General features: G+C 45.5%; 1 protein-coding gene across 2 annotated transcripts; it reads left to right on the forward strand.

The window, feature by feature from the left end:
• The first annotated feature begins 2,357 nt into the window (after window positions 1-2,357).
• MED20 (mediator complex subunit 20) lies at window positions 2,358-14,329 on the forward strand. 2 transcript variants are annotated; one of them, XM_073319921.1, is made up of 4 exons: window positions 2,358-2,551; window positions 7,845-7,999; window positions 10,858-11,111; window positions 12,452-14,329. In XM_073319921.1, the coding sequence occupies exons 1-4, from the start codon at window positions 2,394-2,396 to the stop codon at window positions 12,665-12,667; spliced, it is 783 nt and encodes a 260-aa protein (XP_073176022.1). In that variant the 5' UTR covers window positions 2,358-2,393; the 3' UTR covers window positions 12,668-14,329. The 2 variants fall into 2 exon arrangements, with proteins under 2 accessions (XP_073176022.1, XP_073176023.1); XM_073319922.1 differs by lacking the exon at window positions 2,358-2,551 and having other exon boundaries at window positions 7,925-7,999; window positions 10,863-11,111.
• Window positions 14,330-16,733: the final 2,404 nt, after the last annotated feature.

Here is a 16,733-nt window from a genome sequence, read left to right on the forward strand (position 1 = left end):
CACCAAAGCGCATGCGCTCCTGGAACGTTGCGGCGCCTTCCGTTCCAAAACGGGCAACAGCCCTGTCGCAAGGCTCGGCTCTTAAAGGCGCAGCCGTCCTATTTTACAAGTGCCTTCTGGGAACCTCTCCTCAGGTGGAGTCCTTCATCCTACAGGGTGGCAATTCTGCAACAGAAGAGCTTCAAAACCAGACTCCAAGGAGAAACTGCTGAGCTTGAATTAATATGCAAACTAGATACCATTAACTTGGGTTTGAATAGAGGCTGGGAGTGGCTGGGTCATTACACATATTGCATCTATTTCCCCATGTTAAGTATCCTCACACCTTCTTGTCAACTGTCTAAATGGGCGGTCTTGATTATCACTACAAAAGTTTTTTTTTTCTCCTGCTGCTAATAGCTCATCTTAAATAATTAGCCTCTTAGTTTGTATGGCAACTTCCACCTTCTCTGTATGTATATATATAGCTTCTTACTATATGTTCCATTCTATGCATCCAATGAAGTGGGCTGTAGCCCACGAAAGCCTATGCTCCAATAAATTTGGTAGTTTCTCAGGTGCTATAAGTACTCTTGTTCTTCATCTGACAGAGTCCATCATCCAGAGAGAGTTCAGCTTTCAAAGCAGCAAAGAGAGAAGGTGGATTTATTGAGACAAGGGCTGGACCCACCTATTAACTCCATTGAGATACATTAGGCTGGAAGAAATTGATGGAGGGCTAGGGAATATTGATTACTTGGCTAAATAATTCTTAGGACCTTTCATTTTTGGTTTTTATTTTATTTTTCTCAGGAATTTATTGGTGTTTATTGCAACAAAAACAGGTGAAAATCAGTGGAAAAAACAATCATTTTTCTAGGTAAATATCTGGGTTTATTTTGGTGTATGGAAGGATGAGGGAAAGATATTCAGTAGATCAGGGGTAGGCACCCTGCAGCACGTGAGCTGATTTTCAGGGGCACTCACACTGCCCGGGTCTTGGCCACCAGTCCAGGGGGCTCTGCATTTTAATTTAATTTTAAATGAAGCTTCTTAAACATTTTAAAACCCTTATTTACTTTACATACAACAATAGTTTAGTTATATATTATAGACCTATAGAAAGAGACCTTCTAAAAACGTTAAAATGTATTACTGGCATTACTAGAGTGAATAAATGAAGTGAAGAGTGAATAAATGAAGACTCGGCACCCCACTTCTGAAAGGTTGCCAACACCTGCAGTAGATTAATGCTTTGATGAATGGACTTCAAAGTGGTTTGCTGCAGAACTAAAACAGAACTCAAAACACAACGCCACCTCTGAGTTTATGAAAACAATACCTCTCTCTAATCCCCAAATAAAACTTTTCATTTGAATAAACAGTTTACTGTTGTAGACGTAGAACCAGTAGCCTATAAATATTTACGTTTAATACTGAGGCCATACCATCCTTTTCACCTTTTGTTTTATTAAAACTTTTGTATACTTACTTGTGTTCTGAAACATATTCTAAGACAGATTTTCGTTTTCTTAGCATTTTAGTTTGATGTGTGTCAGATCTTTAATCCGTTATCTGCTAACAGCTTGAAATGTGTACTTGGGTGGGCGTAAGATTCATCAGTACATTCAGATGTGCACACACTTCAGAGCTTGCGTGCCTGTTTGTTTATTGTGTGTATCTTCTAAACGAATACATAGCCTTACCTCGGCAGGCAGCTTTGCTTACACACACAGACTAATGTATTATCACAACAGCTATATCTCATGCCATGTATTGTATTTCCTAATCAAACAAGTTTTTTTATATATATTTGACTGGTACAAAGGTAGGGTGGAAAAAATAATACTTTTTGTAAAACTCAGGCTTTATTTGGTAAAAATCCGTTTAAACTGAAAACGAAAGGGCTTAACAATTCTTTAGAAGAGCTGCCCCTCCTAAATGTTGCCCTCTTTCTGACGAAGGATTGTGCAACGTGTTTCCCTCAGGCCTTTGTCAATTTCCTGCTGGGACACTGGGGACCATTGACACAAGAATCGTGTCCCCTGGTTCTGCAGTCCCCTGCCAAGCAGTGTGTCTACTCGAGGGGGGAGAGACCAAGATCCGCAGCACACATACCAGATCTCCACTAGGGCTCGTTCAAATCTTTAGCATCAGTGGTCATGTGCCCCTAGGCTCTTAAAACCTGGTTTTAATCTACCCCCCCCCCCCCCCCCCCGTTCGCGCTCTCTGCCATCTGCGGCTCACAGTCTTTAGCTACTGATCTGCAAGCAGGAGGAGGAAGGTAGCACCGTGACCTACAGAGAGGCAGGGGGCCTGGCCTGAGACTGGTATCCTCCCCTCTTGATTACATCATTTCCTGCTTATTGCTGCTCACTGGGATAGTGGACAGGGAGGGGCTGCTGGGTTAGCAAATGTGCTTCCTGCCCAGGAGAGAGAGAGAGGCATCCATATACAAGTCACTGCTGCAAATAGATTTGAAAGACTACATAGTATCAGCTGAGCCTCCTTCTCCTTCCCAGGGACTAGTCCAGCCCTACGTGCAGACTTCAGGAACCATGGGAGTCACCTGGTAGGACTTTCTATGTTGCGGGGTTAAAAAGCATGCCAGTGGCTGGGTCTTTATTGACTTGCCATGAATGTGACTGCATGAGGTTTGTAGACTGGTGTCTGCCAGGATAGGTCCCATCATTGCACGGGGGGTGGGGCGAGCTCCTGGCACCGAGCCCTGAAAGGTTACTTCCTGAGAAGGATGAGCTCAGGGATGCTGATCCAGACTGCCTTGGTCCTTGCTGGGATGCACCCTGGCAGCTTCTTCAGCCTGTGCTCCTTGTTGGTGTTTGAGCTGCTGCTGGCGCTGGCGAGCCAGCACCACCATGCTGCCCCCGCTTGGTCATCGTCACATGGGTCCCGGTGGGGATAGGGGGAGAAGGCACCCCACAGAGAAGAACACGGGTGAGGCAGGATTCTTGTTTAGGAGGGTGTGGAACATAAGAGTGGCCATTCTGGGTCAGACCAATCATCCATCCAGCTCAGTATCCTGTCTTCCAACGGTGGTCAGTGCCAGGTGCTTTGGAGGGAATGACAGAACAGGGAATCATCAAGTGATCCATCCCCTGTTGCCCATTCCCAGCTTCTGGCAAGCAGAGGCTAGGGACACTTCAGAGCATGGTTTTGCATCCTTGCCTATCCTGGCTAATAGCCATTGATGGACTTCTCCTGTATCAACTTATCTAGTTCTTTTTAGAACCTGTTATAGTCTTGGCCTTCACAACATCCTCTGGCAAAGAGTTCCACAGGTTGACTGTGTGTTGTGTGAAGAGACGCTGCTGTTCAGAGAATGCAAAGAGGGAGCTGGGTCATGTTCTGTCAGGGATCTAGCTGGGCTTGTAATTGTAGAATCACAGAAGCTTAGGGTTGGAAGAGACCTCAGGAGGTCATCTAGTCCCACCCCCTGCTCAAAGCATGACCAACATCAACTAAATTGTCCCAGCCAGGGTTTTGTCAAACCAGGCCTTAAAAACCTCTAAGGATGGAAATTCCACCACCTCCCTAGGGAACTCCTTCCAGTGCTTCACCATCCTCCTGGTGAAATAGTGTTTCCTAATATCCAACCTAGACCTCCCCCACTGCAACTTGAGGCCATTGCTTCTTGTTCTGTCATCTGCCACCACTGAGAACAGCCGAGCTCCATCCTCTTTGGAACCCCCCTTCAGGTAGTTGAAGGCTGCTATCAAATCTCCCCCTTACTCTTCTCTTCTGCAGACTAAACAAGCCCAGTTCCCTCAGCCTCTCCCCATAAGTCATGTTCCCCAACCTCCTAATCATTTTCGTTGCCCTCTGCTGGAATCTCTCCAATTTGCCCACATTCTTTCTGTAGTGCGGGGCCCAAAACTGGATGCAATACTCCAGATTGGCCTCGCCAGTGCATAACAGAGGGGAATAATCACTTCCCTCAATCTGCTGGCAATGCTCCTACTAATGCAGCCCAATATGCCATTAGCCTTCTTCGCAACAAGGGCAGGCTGCTGACTCATATCCAGCTTCTTGTCCACTGTAATCCCCAGGTCCTTTCTGCAGACCTGCTGCTTAGCCAGTCGGTCCTCAGCCTGTAGCAGTGCATGGGATTCTTCTGTCCTAAATGCAAGACTCTGCACTTGTCTTTGTTGAACCTCATTAGATTTCTTTTGGCCCAATCCTCCAGTTTGTCTAGGTCACTCTGGACCCTGTCCCCACCCTCCAGCGTGTCTACCTCTCCCTGCAGTTTAGTGTCCTCTGCGAACTTGCTGAGGGTGCAATCCATCCCATCATCCAGGTCATTAATAAAGATGTTGAACAAAACCAGCCCCAGGACTGACCCCTGGGGCACTCCGCTTGAAACTAGCTGCCAACTAGACATTGAGCTGTTGATCACTACCCGTTGAGCCCGACAATCTAGCCAACTTCCTATCCACCTTATAGTTCATTCATCCAATCCATACTTTTTTAACTTGCTGGCAAGAATACTGTGGGAGACAGTATCAGAAGCTTTGCTAAAGTCAAGATATATCACGTCCACTGCTTTCCCCATATCCACAGAGCCAGTTATCTCATCATAGAAGGCAATCAGGTTGGTCAGACATGACTTGCCCTCGGTGAATCCATGACGACTTTTCCTGATCACCTTCTTCTCCTCCAAGTGCTTCAGAATGGATTCCTTGAGGACCTGCTCCATGATATTTTCAGGGACTGCGGTGAAGCCGACCAGTCTGTAGTTCCCCAGGGTCTCCTTCCCATTTTTAAAGATGGGCACTATATTTGCCTTTTTCCAATCGTCTGGGACCTGCCCCGATCGCCATGAGTTCAAAGATAATAGCCAATGGCTCTGCAATCACATCAGCCAACTCCCTCAGCACCCTTGGACGCATTAGATCCAGACCCATGAACTTGTGCATGTCCAGCTTTTCTAAATAGTCCTTAACCTGTTCTTTCACCACTGAGGACAGCTCACCTCCTCCCCATACTGTGTTGCCCAGGACAGCAGTGTGGGAGCTGACTTTGCCTGTGAAGACCGAGGCAAAAAAAGCATTGAGTACTTCAGCTTTTTCCACATCGTCTGTCACTAGGTTGCCTCCCCCATTCATTAAGGGTCCCACACTTTCCCTGACCACCTTCTTGTTGCTAACATACCTGTAGAAACCCTTCTGTTACCCTTCACATCCCTTGCTAGCTGCAACTCCAGTTGTGTTTTGGCCTCCCTGATTACATCCCTGCATGCTCGAGCAATATTTTTATACTCCTCCCTAGTCATCTATCCAAGTTTCCACTTCTTGTTAGCTTTCTTTTTGTGTTTAAGCTCACCAAATATTTCACTCTTCCGCCAAGCTGGTCGCCTGCCATATTTGCTATTCTTTCTGCACATCGGGATGGTTTGTTTCTGCACCCTCAATAAGGCTTCTTTAAAATACAGCTAGCTTTCCTGGACTCCTTTCCCTCTCATATTAGCCTTCCAAGGGATCCTGCCCATCAGTTCCCTAAGGCAGTCAAAGTCTGCTTTTCTGAAGTCCAGGGTCCGTAGTTTGCTACTCTCCTTTCTTCCTTTTGTGAGGATCCTGAACTCAACCATCTCATGGTCACTGCTGCCTAGGTTGCCACCCACTTCTACTTCCCCTGCCAATTCTTCCCTGTTTGTAAGCAGCAGGTCAAGAGGAGAACGGCCCCTGGTTGGTTCCTCTGGTAGTTGCACCAAGAAGTTGTCCCCAACACTCTCCAAAAACTTCCTGGATTGTCTGTGCACTGCTGTATTGCTCTCCCAGCAGATGTCAGGATGATTGAAGTCCCCCATTAGAACCAGGTCCTGTGTTCTGGAAACTTCAGTTAATTGTCCGAAGAAAGCCTCGTCTACCTCATCCTCCTGGTCCGGTGGTCCGTAGCCGACGCCCACCACGACATCACCCTGGTTGTTCTCGCTTCTAAACTTAACCCAAAGACTCTCAACAGGCTTTTCTCCAGTTTCATACTGGAGCTCTGAGCAATCCTACCGCTCTCTTACATACAGTGCAACTCCTCCACCTTTCCTCCACTCCCTGTCCTTCCTGGCTTATAGCTTATACCCATCCATGACAGTGCTTATACCCATCCATGACAGTGCTCCAGTCATGTGAGCTACCCCACCAAGTCTCTTATTCCAGTCACATCACAGTTCTTTGACTGTGCCAGGACTTCCAATTCTTCCTGCTTGTTTCCCAGGCTTCTTGCGTTTGTGCACATAATACCTAAGATAACTAGCTGATGGCCCTGCTTCCTCAGTATGAATCAGAAGCTCCCCTCCACTTCCCCCTTGCACCCTCCTCCTTGTGTTTTCTTCAGGTATCCCCCTTACCTCAGGGCTTAGGTCACCATCCCCCGGCGAACCTAGTTTAAAGCCCTCCTCACTAGGTTAGCCAGCCTGCCTGCGAAGATGCTCTTCCCTCCCTTCGTTAGGTTTCAGCAAGCTATGTCCATATTGCAATGGACATTAAGGGCATGGAGGACATGTATTTAAAAACAGGAGATCAAGGCTTTATACTGCTCAGGAGGGAAACAGAAGAGCTCTAAGAACATCTGTGGTCAAATGTGCTCTTGGTTATCTGGAGCTACCAGCGTAATAGAGCAAAAACCTTGTGTAAAACCTTCTGTGTGACGCTTGTTTTATATGTTTATAGGGTGACGAGGAAAATATATCTTGACAGTGTCCCATCTGTCCCGGCACTTGGCCAGCACCCATTGCAGTGGTTCTTTGTTACTGCCTGTTACACTTGCTCTGCGTGCCTTGGGGTTTTCTTAAATGCCCGTCACAGCTGAGTTGGGATGGCTGAATGGTCTAACAGGCCAGATTCAAAGCTCTTCTTATCCTCTCCTGGGTGTTCTAGCTTCCTTGCAGAGCCATGGGTTCAAATCCTGTTCCTGACCTATCTCTTTAATGCAGCAGTGGGCAAACTATGGCCTGCAGGCCAGATCCGGCCCACCAGCTGTTTTAATCCAGCCCTCGAGCGCCTGCTGGGGAGTCGGGTCTGGGGCTTGTCCTGCTCCAGCCGGGGAGAAGGGTCGGGGGCCGCTCCACACAGCTCCTGGAAGCAGTAGCATGGCCCCTCTCCGGCTCCTACGCATAGGGACAGCCAGGGGGGCTCAGCTCTGCACGCTGCCCCCGCCCCCAGCACTGCCCCCGCAGCTCCCATTGGCCGGGAACTGCAGCCAATTGGAGCTTCTGGGGCGGTGCCTTGAGATGGGGCAGCGTGTAGAGCCGCCTGGCCACAGCTCCGTGTAGGAGCTGGAGAAGGGACATGCCGCTGCGTCTGGGAACTGCTTGAGGTAAGTGCCGCCCGGAGCCTGCACCCCTGAGCCTGCCCCAGCCCTGATCCCCCTCCCACCCTCTAAACCCCTCAGTCCTAGCCCCATGCTAGAGCCCTTACCACCTCCCACACCGCAACCCCCATTTTGTGAGCATTCATGGCCCGCCATACAGTTTCTATTCCCAGTTGTGGCCCTTGGGCCAAAGAGTTTGCTCTTCCCTGCTTTAATGGCTGGATGTCTTTCTAAAAGCAGTGCTGTAGCTCAAAAAGAAGTGTATGGCTTTGATAGGGCAGGGAAACTCAGCCAGTAATTTTTCTGTGTTTTTCAAGAGGTCAGACAGGACTATCACAGTGCTCTCTTCTGGCCTTAAAGTGAATGAGTCAAGTATGGAAGTACTCTACAGATCAGATAACTATCATGCATGTTGGCTTCTAATCTCTATTCTAGACTTTATAAGTACATTGACTGGCTGAATTTGATTCTGACTTGGTTATCATATCTCTATGTATGCGATTACTGAATCTTTTCTGTTGCTTCCTTGTCTTCTATGACAGTGTGTCTCAGATGCCCGTGGCAGAGGGGAAGAGCGTCCAGCAAACAGTTGAAATCCTAACGAGGAAACTGGAGCTGCTGGGAGCAGAGAAACAAGGAACATTTTGTGTGGACTGTGAGACCTACCACACCGCTGCCTCCACCATGGGCAACCAAGGTCTGCATTTCACTTCCTTTCATGGAGCGATCAAAGCGCCCTGTGGCGATGGTTAAGGCTGATGGCTGGAGCTGGTATAACTCCACTCGAGCAATGTTCGGGGAAGTAGTTGTGCTCTCATTTTCTGACAAGGACGTCTAATGCCAGCTCTGAGTCTGAATCTCAATCCCACTAATGCTTTTTCCCCCCCTTCTTTTCTCCAATTATTCAGGGTGTCACTACTGCAATAACTTGGTGGTAGCTGTAGGGAAGAAAAGTAAAATAGGGACCAGATGCATGGATTCTGTTCTCAGAATCCATGCATTCTATTCTCCCTATGTTTAAAATGTACATAACAATACTGACCTACCTCACATGGGGTTGGGTGGCTTGACTGCTGATAATACAACACTTGATGGTCTTTGGATGAAAGATGTTACATCAATGAAGATTATGATTCACTCCCCAAAAACTTCATTAACACAGAGTTAAGACTGACCTGCGATGCCTCGTACCTTCTGAGTGCATCTGTACTTAGACTGCTGAAAACCAGGAAGTACAGAGTTATGGTACTCACCAGTCCTGCACCCTTCATACTACCCTCTTTGAGTGACACCCCAAACCTGCTGTTACAGACAGTAATAATCGGTCCTTCTGCTTGTCATTCTGCAAGGGTACAAGGAAATGCTGGTCAAGGTTAACTGTTAACAAGTATTTGAGGTAGTGAATTTCCCTTGTTCTTTGAGGAAGTGGTGGTACTGAGGGCAGGGGACAGTTTTCCTAGGGAGACCAAGAATGGTGGTGTCACTCTTTTTAAGTGGAGGGGCTCTATCTCAGGGCACCCTTTCTTAAGCAACTTCAGATGTAACCCCCTAGCCCTACCCTGGTTCCTCAGGATGCACGGGAATTTTTCAAGATCATCTGAGCGAGCATGTAGACTACAGAGCGCTTTAAAAAAACGACTCAACTAGTCTCACCTTCAACTGTCATGGTGTTAAGCTTCGCTATAAGTGTCTCTAGAGGTCAGCAGTGAGCCTGTGCATCGCGTATCTGTCTGGTCTGTGAATGTGGTCTGTGCAGAGTTCTCTGTGAACACTAGGCTCTCTGGCTCAAGGTATTTCTTGCAACCTTGCCCTGCTGTTGGATTTTGCTGATCACTTACATGCAAACAGCGTGGAAGAAAAGTAACAGAAGTTTGATTTTTATATTTTCTTTTTTTTGTGATTTCCATGGAGGGAAGTCTTGTCTGCACAAATCTGCTCAGGGGCTAGTTCTTTAAATAGGCAGCTGCACAGTGTCCTAGCTCTTAGTTGTGAAGCCCAATGTAAAGCAATTATAAAGCGTACACTTTTCCTTGAATACCCAAAACAGCTTTCTGCTGAGGGCGTGCCCTAGTGGTTAATGAATCAACAGTGATCAGAAATTTAGTTTGGGGTCTTTTCCTATGTAACATCTTTAAAAAAGAACTTCCCTTCACAGCTAAGTAAAGGCTACGTGGTATGGCATTTCTTGTGTTAAGCTCTCATTAAGAGTCTAATTCTGGTTGTTGGGCTTGGTGTGTGGGTGACTGGGTGGTGTGGTGGCCTGTGATATACAGGCGGCCAGACAGGATGATTCGGTGAATGAGAGTTAAGACTAGACTCCACCTATCCCCCTGGACACCTACTCCAGGGATGGACAAGGACAGTAAGCAGGTGCCCAGACTCCGGAACTACATGGGCAAGGGGGATTCTTTATTTCCCCTAACTCCCGTGCAGGGATGTACAATGCAAGTCACAACCTATGTTATTTATAATGCCTTCGAGCCACATTGGAACCCCCTTTTGTGCATGAGGAATTACTCATGCTGCTAATCTCGTTGACTTCACTGGGGCTGTTTGTATAATTGCTCTTTCGCAGTTTGGCCCTTAGATCGTTAAAGCAGAAAGAATATTAGAAATCCAATGTACTCCTCAGTGTTCATGCTCTTTATTTACATGTTACCCTTCTCTCATCTTGGGCAGCGTAAATCAAGGTAATTTTTGTCTCTCATCACTTTGTCTCAGCACTGCAGGTTTTGGGTTGTGCGTACTGTGGGAGTGGAGCAGGGGTTATTTATCTAAAAAACTGTTTCCACTGGGATTTGAAAAAAAAACAATTCCTATTTGTGTTCAGTTTTGCAGAAGTGTTGGAAGGGTTCTTAGTTTCACTCCAGTGCCTAAATTTTGGCCCAAACATGAGTTGACGGTGCCCCTAAGGAGTAAAGTTGCTGAGACTTCATCGTGGTGGGTCAACGGTTCGATCCGTTCATATGGAATATTAAAGGAAACCTGGCTGCAAATATTGAATTTGTTCAAGTTGGGCTCTCTTTTTACAAAGGCTGGAGGGCATCCAGTATGCGCGCTCTTTGTTAGACATTAAGTATCTTCAGTTCAGTAGACCGTTCCCACCTCCCTTCCCCAGTAAAATGTCCCATTTCCCAAGCTGACATACGTGTGTATGAGTGAGTGAATTGGTAAATGGAGACACGGCAGTAAAGTTAGCAGTCAGATGGCTCTCTAGAGTAAATATAAAACATGTTTATAAATTTGAGTTTTGGGCTCCTACATCTCAGTGGGTGCAGGAAATACAGAGATCAGGGCATGCTTTGGAATGGCAGAAACCTTAATGTACCAGCTTGAGGTTTTTTTTTTTTTTATGTTTTGTTTTTAGATCATAAACCAAACCCATACGCCCAGTGTCCAGAATCTCATTAAACATTCATTAGGAATACAGAAATCCTGAAATAGCGTTTCTTTTGTCCCTGTCTTTGTTGATTGTAACAGCTGTTTCTTCTTGAAAGCATGCAAGAGGGAAGAGGCATCCTTTCTACAGTTAAAATACCATTGCTCTTGTTCCAGGGCAGGCTGGCAAGCTGATGTACGTGATGCATAACTCTGAATATCCCCTCAGCTGTTTCGCTCTCTTTGAAAACGGCCCCTGCCTCATAGCAGATGCCAACTTCGACGTCCTGATGGTGAAACTGAAAGGCTTCTTCCAAAACGCCAAGGCAAACAAGATAGAGAGCCGGGGTACGCGGTACCAGTACTGTGACTTCTTGGTGAAGGTTGGCACTGTTACCATGGGGCCCAGTGCCCGAGGAATATCTGTGGAGGTAAGGCTGTTCGTTCCTTGAGGTGGCTAGTCTCATTGACTTCAGTGAAACATAGAATCACAGAATCGTAGGACCGGAAGGGACCTTGTGCTCCCTCTGGCTAACAATGAGAGGATTGCGATTAGAGTCAGGAGCATCAGTCCCAGCACACCAGCTGCCTAAATATGGGCAAGTACTTTGTAGGCATCACGACAGAGGTGCGTTTGAAGGACGATGCCATGGCTTTGCCGACGTTCAAGGGGAGATCTTCCAGTGTGTATGAGATGACCCGGGAAAAAGTGCAAAGGTGTTTGAGGGGAAAATAAGACTAATGGGTAATAACAATTGGCATCGTTAGCAGAGTAGAGGCATGTGTTGAAGGCTCAGTCGTGTGTATGAGAGGATAGGTGGGGCTGTGCTAAGCTAGGAAGCGCCCCTGAAAGTGAAAATGAGTGGTTTGTTTTAGAAGCAGTGGAAAAGGGGAGCCAGATTTTTGTCTTTTTTTTTCTAAACACTTTTAAATCCTGTTTTACAAATATTTGATTGATCACCTCATTGGACATCTCTAAACATGCATTTCAGCGTGCCTAGTCAATAGCATTATTCTATATTTCTGTAGAATAAAGACAGTTGCCATAATGATAGCAGCATTTCTATTGATCTTAGGGTTAGCAGAAGCTTGCCTTATACCAAACTTGAGTTTGGGACCCAATTTGAGCTGCCTGTCTTGTTTTTAGTTAAACAGGGTTTCCAAAGTACGTGTCTGGTCTTAATTCTGCTTATAAACAATGCCCCCACCCTCACCCCTTCTTCCAAAACACCAAGGCAAACAAGATGGAGAGCCAGGGTACATCAAAAATGTTTGAGGTTTTTTTTTTTTTTTTTTTTCCACACACACACACAATCTAACAATCCACCTCACTTCTGACACGCAACATCCTTGTTATTCCAGACCCAAGTCCCTCCTGGGCAAAGTGGCATTTGAACTAAGGTCTGCAGAAATGAAAGGCTAGTGCATTAACCTCCGCTGTGCCATCTAGCCCCTGGAGTACCTAGGTCATTTAATAATGATGCATCTGCAGCTTTCTGATAACCTTTAACTTCCCTCATCCCCATTGCTTTTGTAAGTAAAATTCAGGTGAGTTCCTTGAATGTTTTCCAGGGTGCTGGCTCGTTTAATTTTTTTCCCTCCTTCGCTTATTTGATAAACATCTCCTTTTAGTTTGCATATATGAGGAGGATTGTATATCCCTTTGTCCCCAAGGGATTGACGCGTTCTGTATCAGGGTTCAAAGTTAATTGTCTCCTGTGTGGTTCCCATCCACTGCTCCGTGCTTCCGTGCTCCTGTTTCTGTTGCCAGGTGGAATACTGCCCATGTGTGGTAGCCAACGACTGCTGGAACCTGCTCATGGAGTTCATGCAGAGCTTCATGGGGAATCACACGCCTGGAATCCCATCTGTGTTTGGCAACAAGCACGACAGCATCTACAGCCCAGGTGACACAATGGCTCAGTACATGGAACTGTTCAACAAGATCCGCAAACAGCAGCAGGTGCCTGTAGCTGGGATCAGATGAAGAAGACTCCAGGAGACCGTTCTTTTTTCTTAAAGTGACTATCCTCTTTTTTCCCAATTGTCCTCGTGGATCCCCTTGCTCAGTAATGTCCTAAAGATGTCTCCCCCTGTAGAAAAGCACCATTCATCTCCATATAGCAGGGGTAGAATCAGTTTTTCCTACCTCCACGCTTGGTCTCAAATATAGTGTGTGTTTCATCGCTCCATTCAGTGGTTAGCCCATTGGCGCTGGTGTGTCTCAATCCACCGGTAATGCTTGATTCTGGGGATAAATGTTCTTCTGCAGAAGGATAAAGTAGAAGATCCAGCTGTGTGTGCACACAGGCAGGGTTTTATTGTCCCTCATTTTCCCTAGCGGCTGACTGGTGAATGTGGGTTTGGGGGATATTCATATGGAAGCATTTTGGTACCACTTTAATAATAATAATTTTTAAAAGGCTTATTTTCATATAAGGATGTGGAGTCTCTTTATCCAGCAAGGGTAGTCTGTCAGTCTGTGTGTGTGTCTGTAACAAATTTTAATAATTTGTCTCTGGTGCAGAAGTTGTGTCTTAGCCGCGTTTATCTTCACACCCTCAATGGCAAATAATTTCCTTTTGTGACAAAAATCTCTATCAATTCTTTGCTGTCCCCTTGTGGTTATGTTCCTAACTTGCTATCATCTTTGATAGCTGATGAGTGGATTAAAACCTTCTGGCTCTCCGATGATACAAATGGAGTCTGGCCTTCCTGAAGGATTCTTCTCATCTGTTGAAACAAAGTATCTGCCACCCTATCTCATAGTTAGAAAGGGATCTGATAATATGGATAGAGGTCCCTTTGCTTTAAATCTCTACTCACCTGCGAAGTCCCATTGATTTCAGTGGGACTATTGAGGTGAGTAAAGGTTTGCAAGAGGCAGACTGTAGATTTACTGCAGGGCTTGAATATCATACAGCAATGATTTATGTATCTGGATGGAAAGCTAGGGCAATTCCCTCCCTTTAAACCATCTGTGCCCTTGGCTCTAAACACTGAGTAGCTGCCTGGCTGGGGAATGTAAATTCCTCTCTCCTCTTTATATTTTTCTGTGTTTTGTGGTGTTTGCTAAATAGATAGCAGCATGGCCTGTTTACCTCGGTTCTGCAGCTGCAAGACCTTTGTGTAGCTTCCCTGAAACGCCTTCCCAAGGAACTTCACAAGTAAATAGCTGCTAGGCAAGGATCTTCTCTGCTTAATTTCAGAATTCTGCGTCTTTGAAATGAGCAGGACTATCCTGGCCCTGCAGCCACTCCTCCTGCTGAACTCCCACTGAGGTCAGTGGGAGTTCCATGTCCAGAGGCTTTGCAGGGTTGTCCGTCCTTAATTCATGCCTTATGTCACACCAGTTTGAGCAAGTAACCTGAGGGACCAGAGTGTGCCTTCTTTAAAAAGCAGATTCTGCATCTCCAGCCCATACACGGAACTTGCCCTACAGCCCTGTGTCTAAAAAGTAAACTGGGCAAAACAGAAGTCTTGGACCTAAAGAAACCCAATGATCTTCCAGGCAAGCTGCAGTTGGACAGGGTCTGGGGAGGAAGGTTGAAGATATGTTTCTGGAGGATTGGAGAGAGAACAACTGTTTTGTTGCTTTGATTTACTGGTTGGCTGAGTTAGTTAATTCATTGTTTATATATGATTGATTGGTTGTGTTTTTTGCTGAAGGGGGGGTCATTTATGTCTGTAAGTGTAATTCATTATTGTTATGGCACCTAGAGCTTGTTATATGGACATTTTTTATTATTATTTAACTCTGAATAAATTAAATAACTTGGCAGTGAGTGTTGTAAGCCCTGGTTAAATGATTTGCAACAAACAGTATTTAAATAAATTAGCAATTTGAACATATTGGAAGCAGGGGGAGCTAGTTTGGGGTCCAGTCTTGCAACTCAAATGCAAGTTACTCACTGAATTCTAATTCTCTCACTAACTTCAGGGGAGAGTCTTGTGAGTAAAGCTTGCAGAGTGTGGCCCTTAGCTCATTATTACTCTGTGTAATTAAGTGTGGCTAGGATCTTTTTTTTTTTAAAGAAAATACTGTGGAATTGTGACTGGAAGATTAGGCACATCAAATGTTGCAAATGTCTCTTTCAATACAAAACACGTTTTGGTATCTCAGATGCATTTTGTAACCAAAGTCACATGTCTTTAAAGAGTATAATGTGTGTGCTGGATCTTATTGGTGTTCATTCTCTTCTTAAAGCCGGTTACTGTTCTGCAGTCACAGAGCTGGACCCCTTGGGCTAAATTCTGCTCTTAATCACATCTGTACCACTCCAGTGACGTCAGTGAGGTTGCATGGGTGTGAGGATAGGATCTAGGCCCATTATCTCTTAGTAAAGGCATCCATTGATGTGACTGCCTTCTCTAAAGTAGGGGATTGACATTTCTTTTGCTCTCTGGGGCCCCTGTTTTGATGGGGAAAATTATTAGCCCTTCTCCCCATCCCGTCAAGGCTATTCCAGGGCCAGCTGACTTGGCTTCAAACAGCAGTAGTCTGCCGCTGAGTGTTAAGAAGGTTTTTCAGTCATGTCATGTTAACTTTATTGAGCCAACGCAGTTGAAAACTCTACCATTTTTGCCTGTCATTACAGATTAGATTTCCCTGCTACTTTGCAGCATTTTCAGAGTGCACATACAATTTTGGAAGGGAGGCTCTCCTGTGCACCAACTTGGGGCTTGCCTCTGCTTCTCTGGAAGTCACTGGGAGTCTTTGCCACTGATTTCAATGGGAGTAGGATTGGGCTCTACATAACAGTGATCAGCTCTAGATCTCAGTGCTTTTTGAATGGAGGGATGTATTATTATCCTCATTTTACCACTGAAGAAACTGAAGCACAAAGAGATTAAATGACTTTACCTAGGGTCACACTGCAATTCAGTGGCAGAGACAGGAACAGAATCTGTCTCCTGACTCAATAGTGGCTTCAGGGAGGGAGCCAATAGCACAATGAGACTATTATTACTGATACAAAACTATTCAAGATAGTTAAATCCCAGGCAGACTGCGAAGAGGTACAAAAGGATCTCTCAAAGCTGGGTGACTGGGCAACAGAATGGCAGATGAAATTCAGTGTTGATAAATGCAAAGTCATGCACACGGGAAAACATCATCCCAACTATACATATACAATGATGGGGTCTAAACTAGCTGTTACCACTCAAGAAAGAGATCTTGAAGTCATTGTGGAGAGTTCTCTGAAAACATCCACTCAATGTGCAGAGGCCGTCAAAAAAGTGAACAGAATGTTGGGAATCATTAAGAAAGGGACGTATAAGACAGCAGAAAATATCATATTGCCTCTATATAAATCCATAATATGCCCACATCTTGAATTCTGTGTGCAGATGTGGTCGCCCCATCTCAAAAAAAAAAATATTGGAATTGGAAAAGGTTCAGAAAAGGGCAACAAAAATGATTAGGGGTATGGAATGGGTTCCATATGAGGAGAGATTAATAAGACTGGAACTTTTCAGCTCGGAAAGGAGATGACTAACGGGGGGATATGATAGAGGTCTATAAAATCATGACTGGTGTGGAGAAAGTAAATAAGGACGTGTTATTTACTCCTCATAGCACACAAACTAGGTGTCACCCAAATGCAATTAATAGGCAGCAGGCTTAAAACAAACAAAAGGAAATATTTCTTCACAGAACACACAGTCAACCTGTAGAACTCTGCCAGAGGATGTTGTGAAGGTCAAAACTATAACAGAGTTCAAAAAAGAACTAGATACATCCATGCAGGATAGGTCCATCAATGGCTATTCGCCAGGAGGGGCAAGGTTGGTATCCCTAGCCTCTCTTTGTCAGAATCTGGGAATGGGCAACAGGGAATGGATGGATCACTTGGTGATTACCTGTTCTGTTCATTTCCTCTGGGGCACCTGACATTGGCGACAGTCAGAAGACAGGATACTAAGATACTCTGAAACCTGAGCTAGATGGACCTTTGGTCTGACCCAGTATGGCAGTTCTTATGTTCTTTATTTATGTACCTTTATTCTCCTTACTTATACAGTGCCTGCATGTTGATGCAGCACTTTAC

The sequence above is a fragment of the Lepidochelys kempii genome, chromosome 21, assembly GCF_965140265.1.
Source record: "Lepidochelys kempii isolate rLepKem1 chromosome 21, rLepKem1.hap2, whole genome shotgun sequence".
In the NCBI taxonomy this organism is placed as follows: domain Eukaryota; kingdom Metazoa; phylum Chordata; order Testudines; family Cheloniidae; genus Lepidochelys; species Lepidochelys kempii.

What these genes read in the sequence shown, in the direction of transcription:
- MED20 (XM_073319921.1), top strand. Translation starts at nt 2,394, where the DNA reads ATGTGCTTCCTGCCCAGGAGAGAGAGAGAGGCATCCATATACAAGTCA. An exon ending in CTCCACCATGGGCAACCAAG is followed by an intron (nt 8,000 to 10,857) that starts GTCTGCATTTCA and finishes CTCTTGTTCCAG; the next exon opens with GGCAGGCTGGCAAGCTGATG. An exon ending in CCCGAGGAATATCTGTGGAG is followed by an intron (nt 11,112 to 12,451) that starts GTAAGGCTGTTC and finishes TTCTGTTGCCAG; the next exon opens with GTGGAATACTGCCCATGTGT.